Genomic DNA, 12,302 nt, shown 5'->3' with positions numbered 1-12,302 from the left:
TTCGGCGACATCCGGAGGCGTACCTGATCACCAGCTACTATGGCTCCAAACAGGTGCAGCAGGCAGCATTTCAGGCTCTCCTTCAGGTGCTCGCTCTCCTGGAAGCACTCTGGAACAAAGGAAGGGCACAAATAAACACACACACACACACACACACACACACACACACACAGTCCATTAGTTTGATCTGTAGGCGTGATGTCTGCTACGCAATTACAACAAAACCACAGAACGAAACTATAGCTCGGAGCAAACCGCTGAAGTTCCTGTATTTTTGTCGAGTCTACACACAGACACGCCTTTATCTTTTCTGACTCTTTCGTACACACGTAAACACTCACACACGAAAGCTAAATGAAATCTGCGAACCAGATAAGATAGGAGGCCAGTTAGCACACACACAATCACACACTTGGCATGTGGCAATGGTGCCAGTAACCTCTGGGTCATGGTGGTCCCGGTCATCCATTAACTCATCTGTCAACACGTCCGACTGGGGAGAAGAGATGCGACATCTCGGCTCCGTGATGTCTGTTTCCTTTATCCCAATCATGCTACAACGTTCTACTCTTACTTTATCATTTATCCTATATCTAATTAAGCTTGACGTATAAATGTAAAAAGTCCTCCTATAGTATTCCACCTTGTTCTTTGCACATAACACACACACACACACAGTCTGTCAGGTTAGGCCTCGGGTGTTATCTTTGGTGCCAAACCACAGCAGCCACGCAGGACAGAAAGAGAGTATTTGTTCAACATGGCCGCCAGCGTAGCTGAAGTGGCTCGACAGACACCGCTCGCTATCGGCTCATCTCAGCGCCGGGCAAACGGGACACGGACACAAAGAGTGGATTCAACTGGACCCAGAGAGGAAAGGAGGGGAGGCGGTGAGGGAGAGAATGACACTTAGCACTTTGGAAAAAAAGATGGTGGCGGAGAGGAGAGGTTTTTATGAGAGGAGATTGCTTCCTCATCTGCACCCGAAGAGGTTATTGAAGCAGGTGATGCAAAGTAAGGACCATACACAGCAAGTGCTGTAATATCGCTACTGTGTTTGCAAATAAGCTATGCAAACTCGCACAAAGTAAAGTTGAAGGGACTATATATTTTTTGAGGACAGGAAAGTGCCGTGTACAGTTGATGAGTTTGCCTTAATCTGACTATGTTACACGTGACTTACGGTAAAAGAAAGGAACAAACTCCACGGTGAGCGGAGCTGCCTTGTACTTCTGTCTGCTCCTCTCTACTGTGCCCAGCTGCGCCCTGGCAGAAAAAACAAACAACGGGATGAGAAACACTTCTATTGCCGGTGCATGTTAGCGTCATGGTTGTGACGGTGAAGCGTGGGACGGCGTTACCCGCAGGTTCGATGCCTCCAGTTGCGGTATGGGTCGTAGAGGCTCTCGCAGAACGCCAGCGCATGACGGACAAACTCCTCCGCCTGGCTCTGGTCTGCCATCTCCTTCTCTTTGGTCTTGCTCTTCAGCTGCGACAACAAACACAAACAAACACACACACACACACACACACAGACAGACCCTCGTCACACCCGAGTATTGTACAGAATGCCACTTCCACATTTATGTTCCTCCAAAATAAGTGAACCTTTCAACTGCTATATTTAGTTTAGCATCTATTTTTGCAGAGCAGAGAGAAACAGAAAGATCAGAGCGAGGACATAAGAGGGGAGCCGCACCTGCTGAATGTAGAGTGTTGTCATGTTGATGATGTGATTGATGTAAGAGCAAGTGCCAATCTCCTCCACGTTGGACAGGTTCCTATCAGAAACACACAAAGTCGACCATTAGTTTATGTTTTCTTGCTTTGTAAATCGTCTATTCCATGAAGATAGCAATGCTAACGCTACAGCACAAGCTATGAAAAACACAGGATTGATATGCCACAATCTCTTCTGGTGCTGCTGTGAAGTAGCTCAACAGTTTTGTGCGTGTTTACTGCAGAGACCTGCAGACGATGATGAGGAACTTGAGCAGCAGCAGAGCCAGGTTCTGCTGCTCGGGCTCCAGGCCGTCGGAGGCCTTCTGGACGCACTGCAGCAGCTGGTGGCGCAAAACCTGCAGGATGTTGTCGGGGAGGAGCGTCAACACCGGGGGAACCTCCTCTGGCCTGGGGACACAGACGCAGGATTAATCTCCATTAGATAAGAAAGCACGCGGGGGGGGGGGGGGGGGGGGTTAATAATGTCAGCAATGATGCAGATGTGGCTTTTTTATCACGGAGGTGTCGCTGCAGCGTACACAAGGGCAGCTTGAAGGAGCTCTCTCTCTCTCTCTCTCTCTCTCTCTCTCTCTCTCTCTCTCTCTCTCTCTCTCTCTCTCTCTCTCTCTCTCTCTCTCTCTCTCTCTCTCTCTCTCTCTCTCTCTCTCTCTCTCTCTCTCTCTCTCTCTCTCTCTCTCTCTCTCTCTCTCTCTCTCTCTCTCTCTCTCTCTCTCTCTCTCTCTCTCTCTCTCTCTCTCTCTCTCTCTCTCTCTCTCTCGGGGGTAAAAACCCAGCTTGTGAGCTGCACTACATATGTGACAGAGAGAGAGAACGCAGCCAAAAGCCTCGCAGAGTGTCGGTGGGAAAAGTGGGACAGATGTGGCAGCTGCAGAGGAAGGGAAGGAGGAGAGCTGGGGGGGGGATTAGGGAAGGAGTAAGAGAAAAAGCAGGAGAGGATGGGAGAATATGAGTCAAGGGAGGAAGAGAAAAAGGAAATGATGAGAGAGACGGAGAGAAGAAAACCTTCCTCCACCTCCTCTTCACATGGCCCTCAATCCGTGATAAAGATGTGACACGGTAACAACAAACTTTGCCTATTTCTGCCCGCTCTCAAATACCGAACTCGGGCTTCATATGTTCGCATGTCGACACCAATCAGAGCAGCACCTGCAGCAGAATGGGACCGCGCCGCACGAGGGCATCTGGTGGCTATTTTGGGTGGCGCGGTGGAAGGCTGTGCACGGTATGCGGTCACGCTGTGGATGACGCAAACCAGAAGAGATCATACTGAACGCCCTGGCGATGACCTAATACAGGAAACTGCAAGGATGTTTTGTAGTAATCAGGGTATGTGATATATTATAGACAGTGATTCCCCACCAGGAAGTGTCATATGCGGGCGAATTCTCTTGCACACACGTTGTGTTTATAGTTCCACTTATTTTTGGATAAACAAAAGAGGAAGTGGGTATTTACCGTCACCAGAGGTAGCTTTTGTTTCTACTATTTGAACTATTATATGTAAAATATGCTTGTGACATGAAAAATAACCGATAAACCCACAGTTTGCCAAACCTTACCTCGACGGTGGCTTTTCAAAGTCCACGTCCAGGCATCGCTCGTAGGAGCTGATGAAAATCTCCAGCCATACCTTCAAGTAGTCGGGATCCCTCTGAGAAGTGAAACGACAAGAAAGAAAGAATGCGTGACGGGGGAGGGAGAGAGAGAGAGAGAGAGAGAGAGAGAGAGAGAGAGAGGGCGGGGTAAAGAAAGGAGACAATGTAGTTAGTGGCCTTTGCTGACAAAAGCTGTCATGGTTAGAATACATAAATGACCGGCAGCTGACGGGCCTTGTCTGCAGTAGGATTGAGTTTGTTGTGTGTGTGTCGTCTGTAACTAGACAACAATAGGCAGCAAACTTTTTCTGTCTCTCTGTAATTCATCATGATGGCGACAATGAACATGAAAGATCGACGCACCCTTCAAATGCTCGAGGTGATGTTTTTCATGGCTTCGAGGACTTAAATACCTTTTTGCTTTTGTTTGACAACAAAAGGATACAAACGTCTGATTATGTGGAGCGACAGCAAAAGAACAAGTGAGACGAGATGCAGTGCATACTGAGCACCATGTTGGAAACAGGTTTACCAAGCTGCTACCCGAAGCATGACAAACACGTGACGGCAGGAATGTCTCAGGTGGCCTCTTATCTTTTTCGGGGCGTGGAAGCTGAAACGTTGCACCTGTCGGAGCGGAAAACGAGCTCGGCTGCATTCTGAGGAGGGGCTTTGAGCAGCCGGCTGACCGGCATTTCCTAAATTCCCAGCGAAAGGACGGGATGGCAACGTGGGCCACGGAGGAAGGCTGGGCGGGGCTCGGCTTGCCAGTTCCTTGTGTATAAATGTCCTTAACCCACAGGAAACAAACAAAGGACACCAAACACATGGGACCCCGCGGCAAAACTGCTTAAACAGCAAGAGCTGGCACCCTAAAGACGAGTGTTCATTTAGAGTCCAAAAAGTCTGTTGCTTAGTACTTAAGCTCTTTCATATCTCAATAAAATATGCAAATGGTGTAGCGCGCTGTCAGTTTTTATTACCGTCATTATAGTAATGACTGACGGTTAATGCAAAAAGCCAGCTGCTAATATGCCACACACTTTGCCAGTAAATACACATTTCATGTGTCATGGCTGTTTCGTGGCTGAAAGCAAACACGTAGACCGCAAACAAGTACGGCGTGTTCTGGAGCAAATGCATTCGCAGCAGAAGTGGGAGCCTCACAGCATCACCACAGGCTTGCAGCAGATCCCGTCATAAAGACTTTGAGCCGTCTGGAGGGTGCGGGTGAGCCATCTGGGTCAAGGAGGGCCGGAGAGGTCATACAGGGGCAGATTAACACCGGTCAGTATATTGTGCATTTGGGGATACAGTTTGTTTGTTTCACACACGTGTCCATGGCGGAAACCAAAGTGCGAGACCAACAGAGCGACTGACCGATTGCATGGATTCCGAAGCACCATCATGCAAGCTCTCCTCGTCCTGCTGAGGTCCGCGCCCGACATTTGTCACTCATTCTAAGAAGAAGCAGGCGACTTTCAAACAGAGAATCGAATGTGTATTGAGCGACCCCGGGAGACAGAGACACAGATGGAGAACGAGAACACAATGCAACACTGCGCTCGTGTTCACAGTGTTATTGAACGGCTCTTTTCTGATAAGACTTTAATGTGTTTCTTCATTTCCTGTAATGAAGCCACCCCCACCTGGATGCTGCAGAAACAGTGCGCACCTAAAAATCTCCCATGATGCCCAACAAATTCATACAACTTCCTATGAAGCGATAAGGAATAATTCGCAGATTAGAGCTTGAAAGTGGAGAAACACACACACACGCACGCACACACCAACTGGAAAAACTGGGTTTTCTCAGGATAGCAGTGCCATCTGGCTCTAAAGTGAGAGACTGATTCTGTCTGCGTGTCAGTGTGGAATCAGCCAGAGCGAAGCAGGAAGCAGCTCTCTGCAATGCCTATGAAGTCATCAGAACAATCCTGCGATGCTGACCTGTGGGTGTGGGTGTGTGTGTGTGTGTGTGAGAGAGAGAAACATCTGAACTCAGCCACGTGTGAATAATATGTTCTGTTGGGAGAACGCGGCACGTCACCCGTGTGCCTCTTTCTTTCCTCTGCGTCTGCATGAATCACTGACTCCAGTGAGAAAACCTCATTTTTTTGTGCCTGCTGCTAAAAGCTGTTCTTTAAGTTGACCAATAAATACTGCATTGTCTTTACGTCCACGGTGCCGCCAGATAATTAGATGATGAGTTATGGCAGCAGCTTCACTCTCAAGTGAGCTCGCTAGTAGCAGTGACTGAATGACTGTGTGTGGGGTGTGTGTCCTCTTTTAGGCAGCAGCTCGGGGAGCACAGATGCCCATTGAGGGTTTTGGACTGTGGCAGGCAGGGACACACCCTGCTCTGCATGGCTCTGTTTATCCATGGCCTTCATCACTGGCCTGACACACACACACACACACACACACACATAATGATCTAGACGTACAAGCAGGAATCCTAACTGAACAACAGTCACCTTGTCCCAACTCTTAACAACCATCTACGCAAACAATTCCCATGAGAAGATCACATGCCTCTCCCTATGTGTGTGTGTGTGTGTATATATATATATATATATATATATATTATCATGTTAGGCCCTCTACAAAACCACTACATCCCATTCCCACTGATCTGTTTAAGCTCAAAGTCACCAGCGATCACAGATCAATGCGCTTCATTGTCGAACAATTGAGCTCCCCGTTTAAATGAGAATGAAACAAGAGATGTGTGTTGACTCCGCCTGGCAAATGTTTTAAGGGGAAGGAAATGCACTCCTGTTTGACAGAAACTAGATTACTTTTTGTTTGCTATGCAGAGCAGCAACACAGTCTCAGCGAGGGCTCCACCCGTTCCAGAAAGCTGGACGGGTGGCTGCCTGCTTGCTTTGGGCTCGCTGTGAGTGATCTGGTTCGGTGGCATGGAGTCACTGACAACCGCAATGTTTTTAAAAATAGAAATAAAAAAAAAAGAGGGTCCCCTCCCCGCTGTGGTCGTTCTGCATCTGCAGCCCGACATCACTGCCCCATCAGTCAGCGACGACTCCCCCGACCCGTGACGTCACTGCCAAAGGGTGTATTTTAAAGCAGGCTGGTGGGAGGGCTGGAAACCACACGAGGGCACGTCTGATGCACTGTGTCGGTGACATCAGTGTTATTCCAGAGATATTCATAGCCAAGACGTAAAAAAAAAAGAGAGAGACGCTAGAAGGTAGCACTGAATGCAGTGAGCGGCAGCGAGAAAGAAAACTAGCCCGAGGGAACAAACTTTGCATACCGGCACATGAACCAAAGCCTGAGCGTGTGGGCTTGTGTTGTGAGGCATTGTGTGTGTGTGTGTGTGTGTGTGTATGTGTATGTGTGTGTGTGTGTCAACAGAGATTAGACCGTAACCAGCAAACCGGCAGCAAAGCCGGGGAAAAGACCTGAGTAATCTACTTGAGCAAATATGTGAAACCACAGCACTTTCTCCTCCTCCATCCGTCTACAGCTCCAACTGTTCATCTCCCTCCTCATTTCTCTCTCACACTCCCCCCCTCTGTTTTCACATCTCTCCCTCCGATCCTCTCACTATTCTGACTCTCCATAAGTACAGGAGCTTATGCAAATGGCTGTCGTTTCTCCCATTCCAGTCAAAAAGCGACTCCCCATGGGGCGGGGTGACATAAGACAGGGTGGCGGTTTGTGTTCCCTGGTTTGTGGACAATTAAAAAAAAAGAAAAAAAAAAAAAGAAGTGAGGACCTCTGCTCTAGAATTAAGATACCGGACTCAGCTTTAAAGCCAGTGAAGGGTAAAGCGATGCCTGATGGCTGTTGAGGCATGTTCCCCCTGTGGTTGGGAATTAAAAAGCGCTTTTCTGCGGCAGACAAAGGCCAGAGTAACTGGCACCATTCAGAAGCCTGCTAAGCTCTAGACTTTCTCCGATGAGGCCTTTCTGGGTAATATGCCGGCGTGGCGTTGCCGGCAACCGCGTGCCAGCGGCAGCCAGGGGTTCTGTGTCGGAGTCAACACCAACGGCAGGCAGCTCAGAGGATCGCCGGTTACGTAACGGCCTCCACCGTCAGCTGTGACCTCTCAGCCCTCGACAACTCAGAGAAGCAAGCTGTAACCAGCATTTGCGTCTACTGCAGATTATCATAATAACTGTTTTAATTGATAGATTATATCTCCGATTGCTTCGGGCATCTACTACTACACAGAGTCCTCTATTCTGTAGGCAGTTAGTGTCTTAGTGTGTTTATGATTGTTTCATGCTGAAGGAAACTTATGAGCACATCTGTGAGAATCTTTGTGGAGGATCCGACGTTCGAGATCCGAGAATCTTTGTTTTACAGATCCGACGGTTAAATCAACAAATAGATAAGTCGAGTGTTGACTAAGAATTTCTTTGGTCAAGGACAGCAATCATTTTGAGCATGCGCATGCATTTAAAAGTTCAGAGAGCTAGTAGTACGATCCCAATGCAGCACCAGTCGACAGACCAACTCCTCAGCGCTGACAGTTGATGCTACAGCTGCTCACCCAACAATATCTGACCTCACCATAAACATGTGAACAGCTGCCACTGCCGGCTCTGAAATCATTGTTGCAATGTCATGTATCAAAACACTACGAACAGTAATGACAGCATCACATCTGGTTCAATCAGAAACAAAAAAAACACTCCTTCCTGGAGCACTGGGTGACAATCGGGTGATTAATAATAACACACCGAGATAAGAAAAGACTTCTAGGCTTCTCCTAACGTGGCCCTCGGCTGCTCGCATCGCAGAAGCTTCTACTGTCAACAATACACTGCGGAGGGAATCGTCCTCGGAGAGAACAGTGCAAGTGTTAACCTCTGACACCGAGGGCAGCGTGATGTCTCCACTGGTTTTGTTAATCATTACACGGACAGATGGTGAGCGCGAGAATAAAACACCTCTCAAGTCATCTAACTGAATTACATAATGTACTTTAATAGCTATTCCTTGTACTCTTTTATGCTTAAATAGCCCTCATAGAGCGCATCCTCTAGTCAGCATCTGGACTTAAGATGTCAATAACTGATAATCAATCATTAATGCATATAGAGGACGACTATGGAGGTTAGGGCTGAGGTTGGTTGTGACACAATTAACCGATCGGTGGGACACAGGGGGTCTCACACCAGCATTCCTCGTCTGATTAAGGCCACGTGACCGCAGGTTAACCCTCACAGGCAACATCTCCCAGCAACCCTAACACACACACACACACACACACACATAGTGCGGCGACACCCCGCCGGCCTAACCTGACATTTCAGCTGCTGGGGGAGAAAGACAGACGCATATAGATTGAAATGCTTCTCTCTCTCTCTCTGGGCGTCTCCTTCGTCTCATGCAGACAGAGAGATATATATTGGCCCGGTGGACCCTTGGCTCATGGCCAGGATGAAATTAAATAATCCCCTCTACTCGCAGTGTAATGCTCAGTCAATGCAAACACACACTCCTGCTAGAACAAATGCAATGTGTATGCTCGCGGCAAACTGCTGGCATTTTCACGGGTGGCTGTGACGAGTATGAGCAGCAGCGTGTTCTGCTGTGAACCCCAAACACCCACACAAACTGGCATTAGATATTCTATTTGTGTCAGCATTCAAGCTTCTATACTTTCCCTCACAGGGGAGGATTGTTCAATGTCGTGTCCTAAACTTGCAGGGAGAAAAAACAGCTTTGCTTTTAAGGGATACTTCAGAGAGGGCTGTGTAGTGTGTGTTGTTGTTGTTGTTGTTGTTGTGAGGGATTACAGTGGGAAAGTTAAGTGTGTGACTGCAGCCAGGCTCAGTCAGGCGGGCCGTTTTGATTGGACGCCAAGACGCACGAGTGCTTTATCACCAAGTGAATTAAATCTAGCCAACAGCTGACTCAAGGGGTGCTGCCTCTGCCGAGAGTGCCGTTCATTCATCTCCGCTGTAATAGACAAAGCAGAGCACTACAAACACTGCACCGGTCACTGCAGTGCATTACGAGACCTTCCTCCCATGAATAGATTCCACAGCCTGAGAAGACCACATAGCGCATTAACTGTTGGATATGTTTTTAGAGTTAATGGGAACGGTATTATTTATTCAGCACCAATGTGATGAAGGGTCCTGTCTGACCACAGCTGCAGAGAAACTATGTGTAATACCGGACATGAAGTTAAAGTACTTCTCTGGGAATTAATTACTCATTCATAAGCATAATTTGTCCCCGACCAATAAACGTTCAGGCTCTGCAGGCGGTTTCATTAGCGTGGGTTTAACTGGAGCGTTTTAGAGTCATATAATGTTTTATATGCTGTTTCAGAGGCTGCAGGGTATAAAAAGATGCTAAACATTGCCACAAAATAATGGCAATCAGTGACTTTGGTTTAAACATGTCTGCCAGCACAAGCTTTGAAATTTACTTTACTACTGACCAGTCTGCCGCTGCAGAAATGCTAAATGCTAAAAACAGCCAGTAACACTAGACTTCCATAATTGAAATGCCATGAATGGATAACCTCTTTGCCAGGGAGGGAATGCCATCACACTGTCCATTACTTCACCTAATGACATTTCCCTGGCTGCTTCACAGGAGACAAAAACAGACACAGTGGGAGTTTGCACACACACACACACACACACACACACACACACACACACACACACACACACACACACACACACACACACACACACACACACACACACACACACACCTTACCTTGGTGCAGTAGAGCATCCAGACCTCGTACAGTCTCTCCTTGGATGCCATGGTGCCAGTGATCGGCACCCTCAGGCTGTAGAGTCCACCGAGGTCACTTCCCTGGCTGCTTCATGGTTTTCAGTCACGAGCTGAACCTCTGCTGCTGGCCTTCAGCGCTCAGCATCATGGCTGCTGTCCAACGCTGGACAAGGTGTAAACACTCCTTCAGATGTGATCAAAACGGATGGGAGGCGTGTTGTGGCAGAAAACTGTCCCAAGACTTATTCCATGGCGGAGGAGAGCTGTGTAGTCCCGGGCCTGTACTTCCACTTCTTCGGCTCTTCCTCGGAGAACCAGAGGGTATTCCCAGCAGCGTTTGCGCTATCAACGATAACAACACAGACAATTAACTATCACAGAGGCGGATGTTTTGTCACGGGCAGACGCCTGGCAGTGGTATTCGCCGCTAGCAGCAACACTTCCAGTAACGCTGGTCCCGTGCACTTTGAGCTGCCCTGCTGGCTCCGAAAGAAGACGGACTGAGTGGTTTAACCACACGACAAAAACACACACCGTTAATAATGTCTGTTTCTGTGCTATTAGCTAGAAGCAGAGTTGCTCGTTCCTGTGACAGCTGCACAACGACCCCGGTTATCCTCGGCAAACTGACTGTTTCAGTCGACCTTACCTGACCAAGCTAACGTTAGCTCAAAGCTAGCTGTCAAAAAAAGCCTAATTCTATTTTTTTTTCTTCGCCTCTCTTTCTCCTCCTCCTCCTGTGACATAAACGCCTCGTCCTCCCGAGCCCGCTCGGCTACAAACGTTTCATTCAAAATATAATATGAAAATACCTGGTAACGTCTATTGAAACCGTCGAGAAACCGAAGACCTCTCACCTGTGTAACGAGAAGACCAACTGTCACTGATGTTGTAAATGTGTCAAGTAGCCGACACAGACACCGCGCATTCAACCGACAGCAACTTCCGGTCAAAGTACGTTTTGATATATTTCAAAATAAGAGGACAAGAATGAAACCGAATTTTTTTTTTTTTCAGATGTCTTATCCAAAAATGATGTGTTATTCCAAAGCACTGAAGTGCTTGAAAACATTTTTGAATAGTTTAATGTTTGGTTTATTACTTTCAAATTGAGTCAGTCAAGTAAATTCTTCAATACTGTATATTCAATGGTGTATTGTATCGTTAGTCACACAGGAGTGTGGTACAATTAACCTGGCTTTCACAGAAAATGAATATACCACTAGCCAACTCTTGTGGTATTGGTTTAATAAAATGGGAAGATGCCCTGGCCTTATGGTTGCTGATGGTATATAAAATCGTGGGCAAAGACTGCACCAAGATTTATTTTTGTAGAGTTGAAAATGGTGTGGATATTCATACTTTAAACAGCAATAAAATTTTTTACTTTTAATTTGGTAGGGGAACCGGATACACAACACACTGCAGCAACTGGCACAGAAATACTACCAAGCAAGTAAACATATTCAGGACTAAACTGTTTCAATATATAATACGTGTTTCTCTTTTTTTGGCGTATTCGGCTTGTTCTGATGAAAAATAAAGAAACACGAAATACGTGGCTTGCAATATTTATCATAACACTCGGCGTGTTTGCGACGTTTTATCCACTTTACGTTGTCGATGTGGAGCTACGTGGTTGCTAAGCGCAGGGCTCAGGTTTGTTTTGATGTCGTGTTGCCATCTAGTGGAGAAGTGGAGAACTGCTATGTATTACAAGCCTTACGTAGATGTATTTCTGTGATTAAATGTGATTTATTTTTTTAGATTAGGAATGCCCTTATCGGTCAATAACAAGTGGAACAAGTAAATAGACTCCGGATGGGAAATACTACTTGATGGCCATTTCTCTCCACAACTCTCCCCCGTGTTTTTTTTTTTTTTTTTTTTTTGCAACGTAGCAGTGCACAGAACACACCGAGCCCCTAACATCACCTGAAAGAACCAGTGTGAGTCGACAGTCACACACTCACCTGTATCGATGACGCCATCGCCACCTGCTGGTTCGGTTTGGAAGTCTCCTCACGCGCCCAGAAGAAGCCGGCATCATCTGCTGCACAAATCAAAACAGCCGCTGACAGTTCGGCTTTATGAGATTATAGGAACAAATATGTGGGTTATTCACAGTCATAAATTATAATGTACAATACTTTTGCCTACAATTGATTCACTTTGTAAAGCAAAGAAAAAGGTCCTTTTATGAAGGATTGTCAAAAACATACATACTGT

General features: G+C 47.0%; 1 protein-coding gene across 9 annotated transcripts in view; it reads right to left on the bottom strand.

Moving 5' to 3' along the window:
* Positions 1-12,229, bottom strand: part of nbeal1 (neurobeachin-like 1) — a 35,886-nt gene extending 23,657 nt beyond the window's left edge. For 4 of the 9 annotated variants that reach the window (XM_076094628.1, XM_076094631.1, XM_076094625.1 and 1 more), the window contains exons 1-9: positions 10,931-11,002; positions 10,053-10,415; positions 3,303-3,394; positions 2,841-2,978; positions 1,969-2,130; positions 1,700-1,781; positions 1,362-1,489; positions 1,184-1,266; positions 24-109 (exon numbers count right to left, since the gene is read on the bottom strand). In XM_076094628.1, coding sequence (XP_075950743.1) covers positions 24-109; positions 1,184-1,266; positions 1,362-1,489; positions 1,700-1,781; positions 1,969-2,130; positions 2,841-2,978; positions 3,303-3,394; positions 10,053-10,103 — 822 coding nt within the window. In that variant the 5' untranslated portion in view covers positions 10,104-10,415; positions 10,931-11,002. Of the gene's footprint in view, positions 1-23; positions 110-1,183; positions 1,267-1,361; positions 1,490-1,699; positions 1,782-1,968; positions 2,131-2,840; positions 2,979-3,302; positions 3,395-10,052; positions 10,416-10,885 lie in introns of those variants that run through there. The other 5 variants (XM_076094633.1, XM_076094634.1, XM_076094630.1 and 2 more) reach the window with 3 other exon arrangements.
* Positions 12,230-12,302: the final 73 nt, after the last annotated feature.

The sequence above is a fragment of the Anarhichas minor genome, unplaced genomic scaffold, assembly GCF_050575085.1.
Source record: "Anarhichas minor isolate MPS153535 unplaced genomic scaffold, ASM5057508v1 ptg000018l, whole genome shotgun sequence".
Taxonomy (NCBI): domain Eukaryota; kingdom Metazoa; phylum Chordata; class Actinopteri; order Perciformes; family Anarhichadidae; genus Anarhichas; species Anarhichas minor.
Note: the sequence above shows the minus strand (reverse complement) of the source record. Positions and strands in the feature narration are given on the sequence as shown.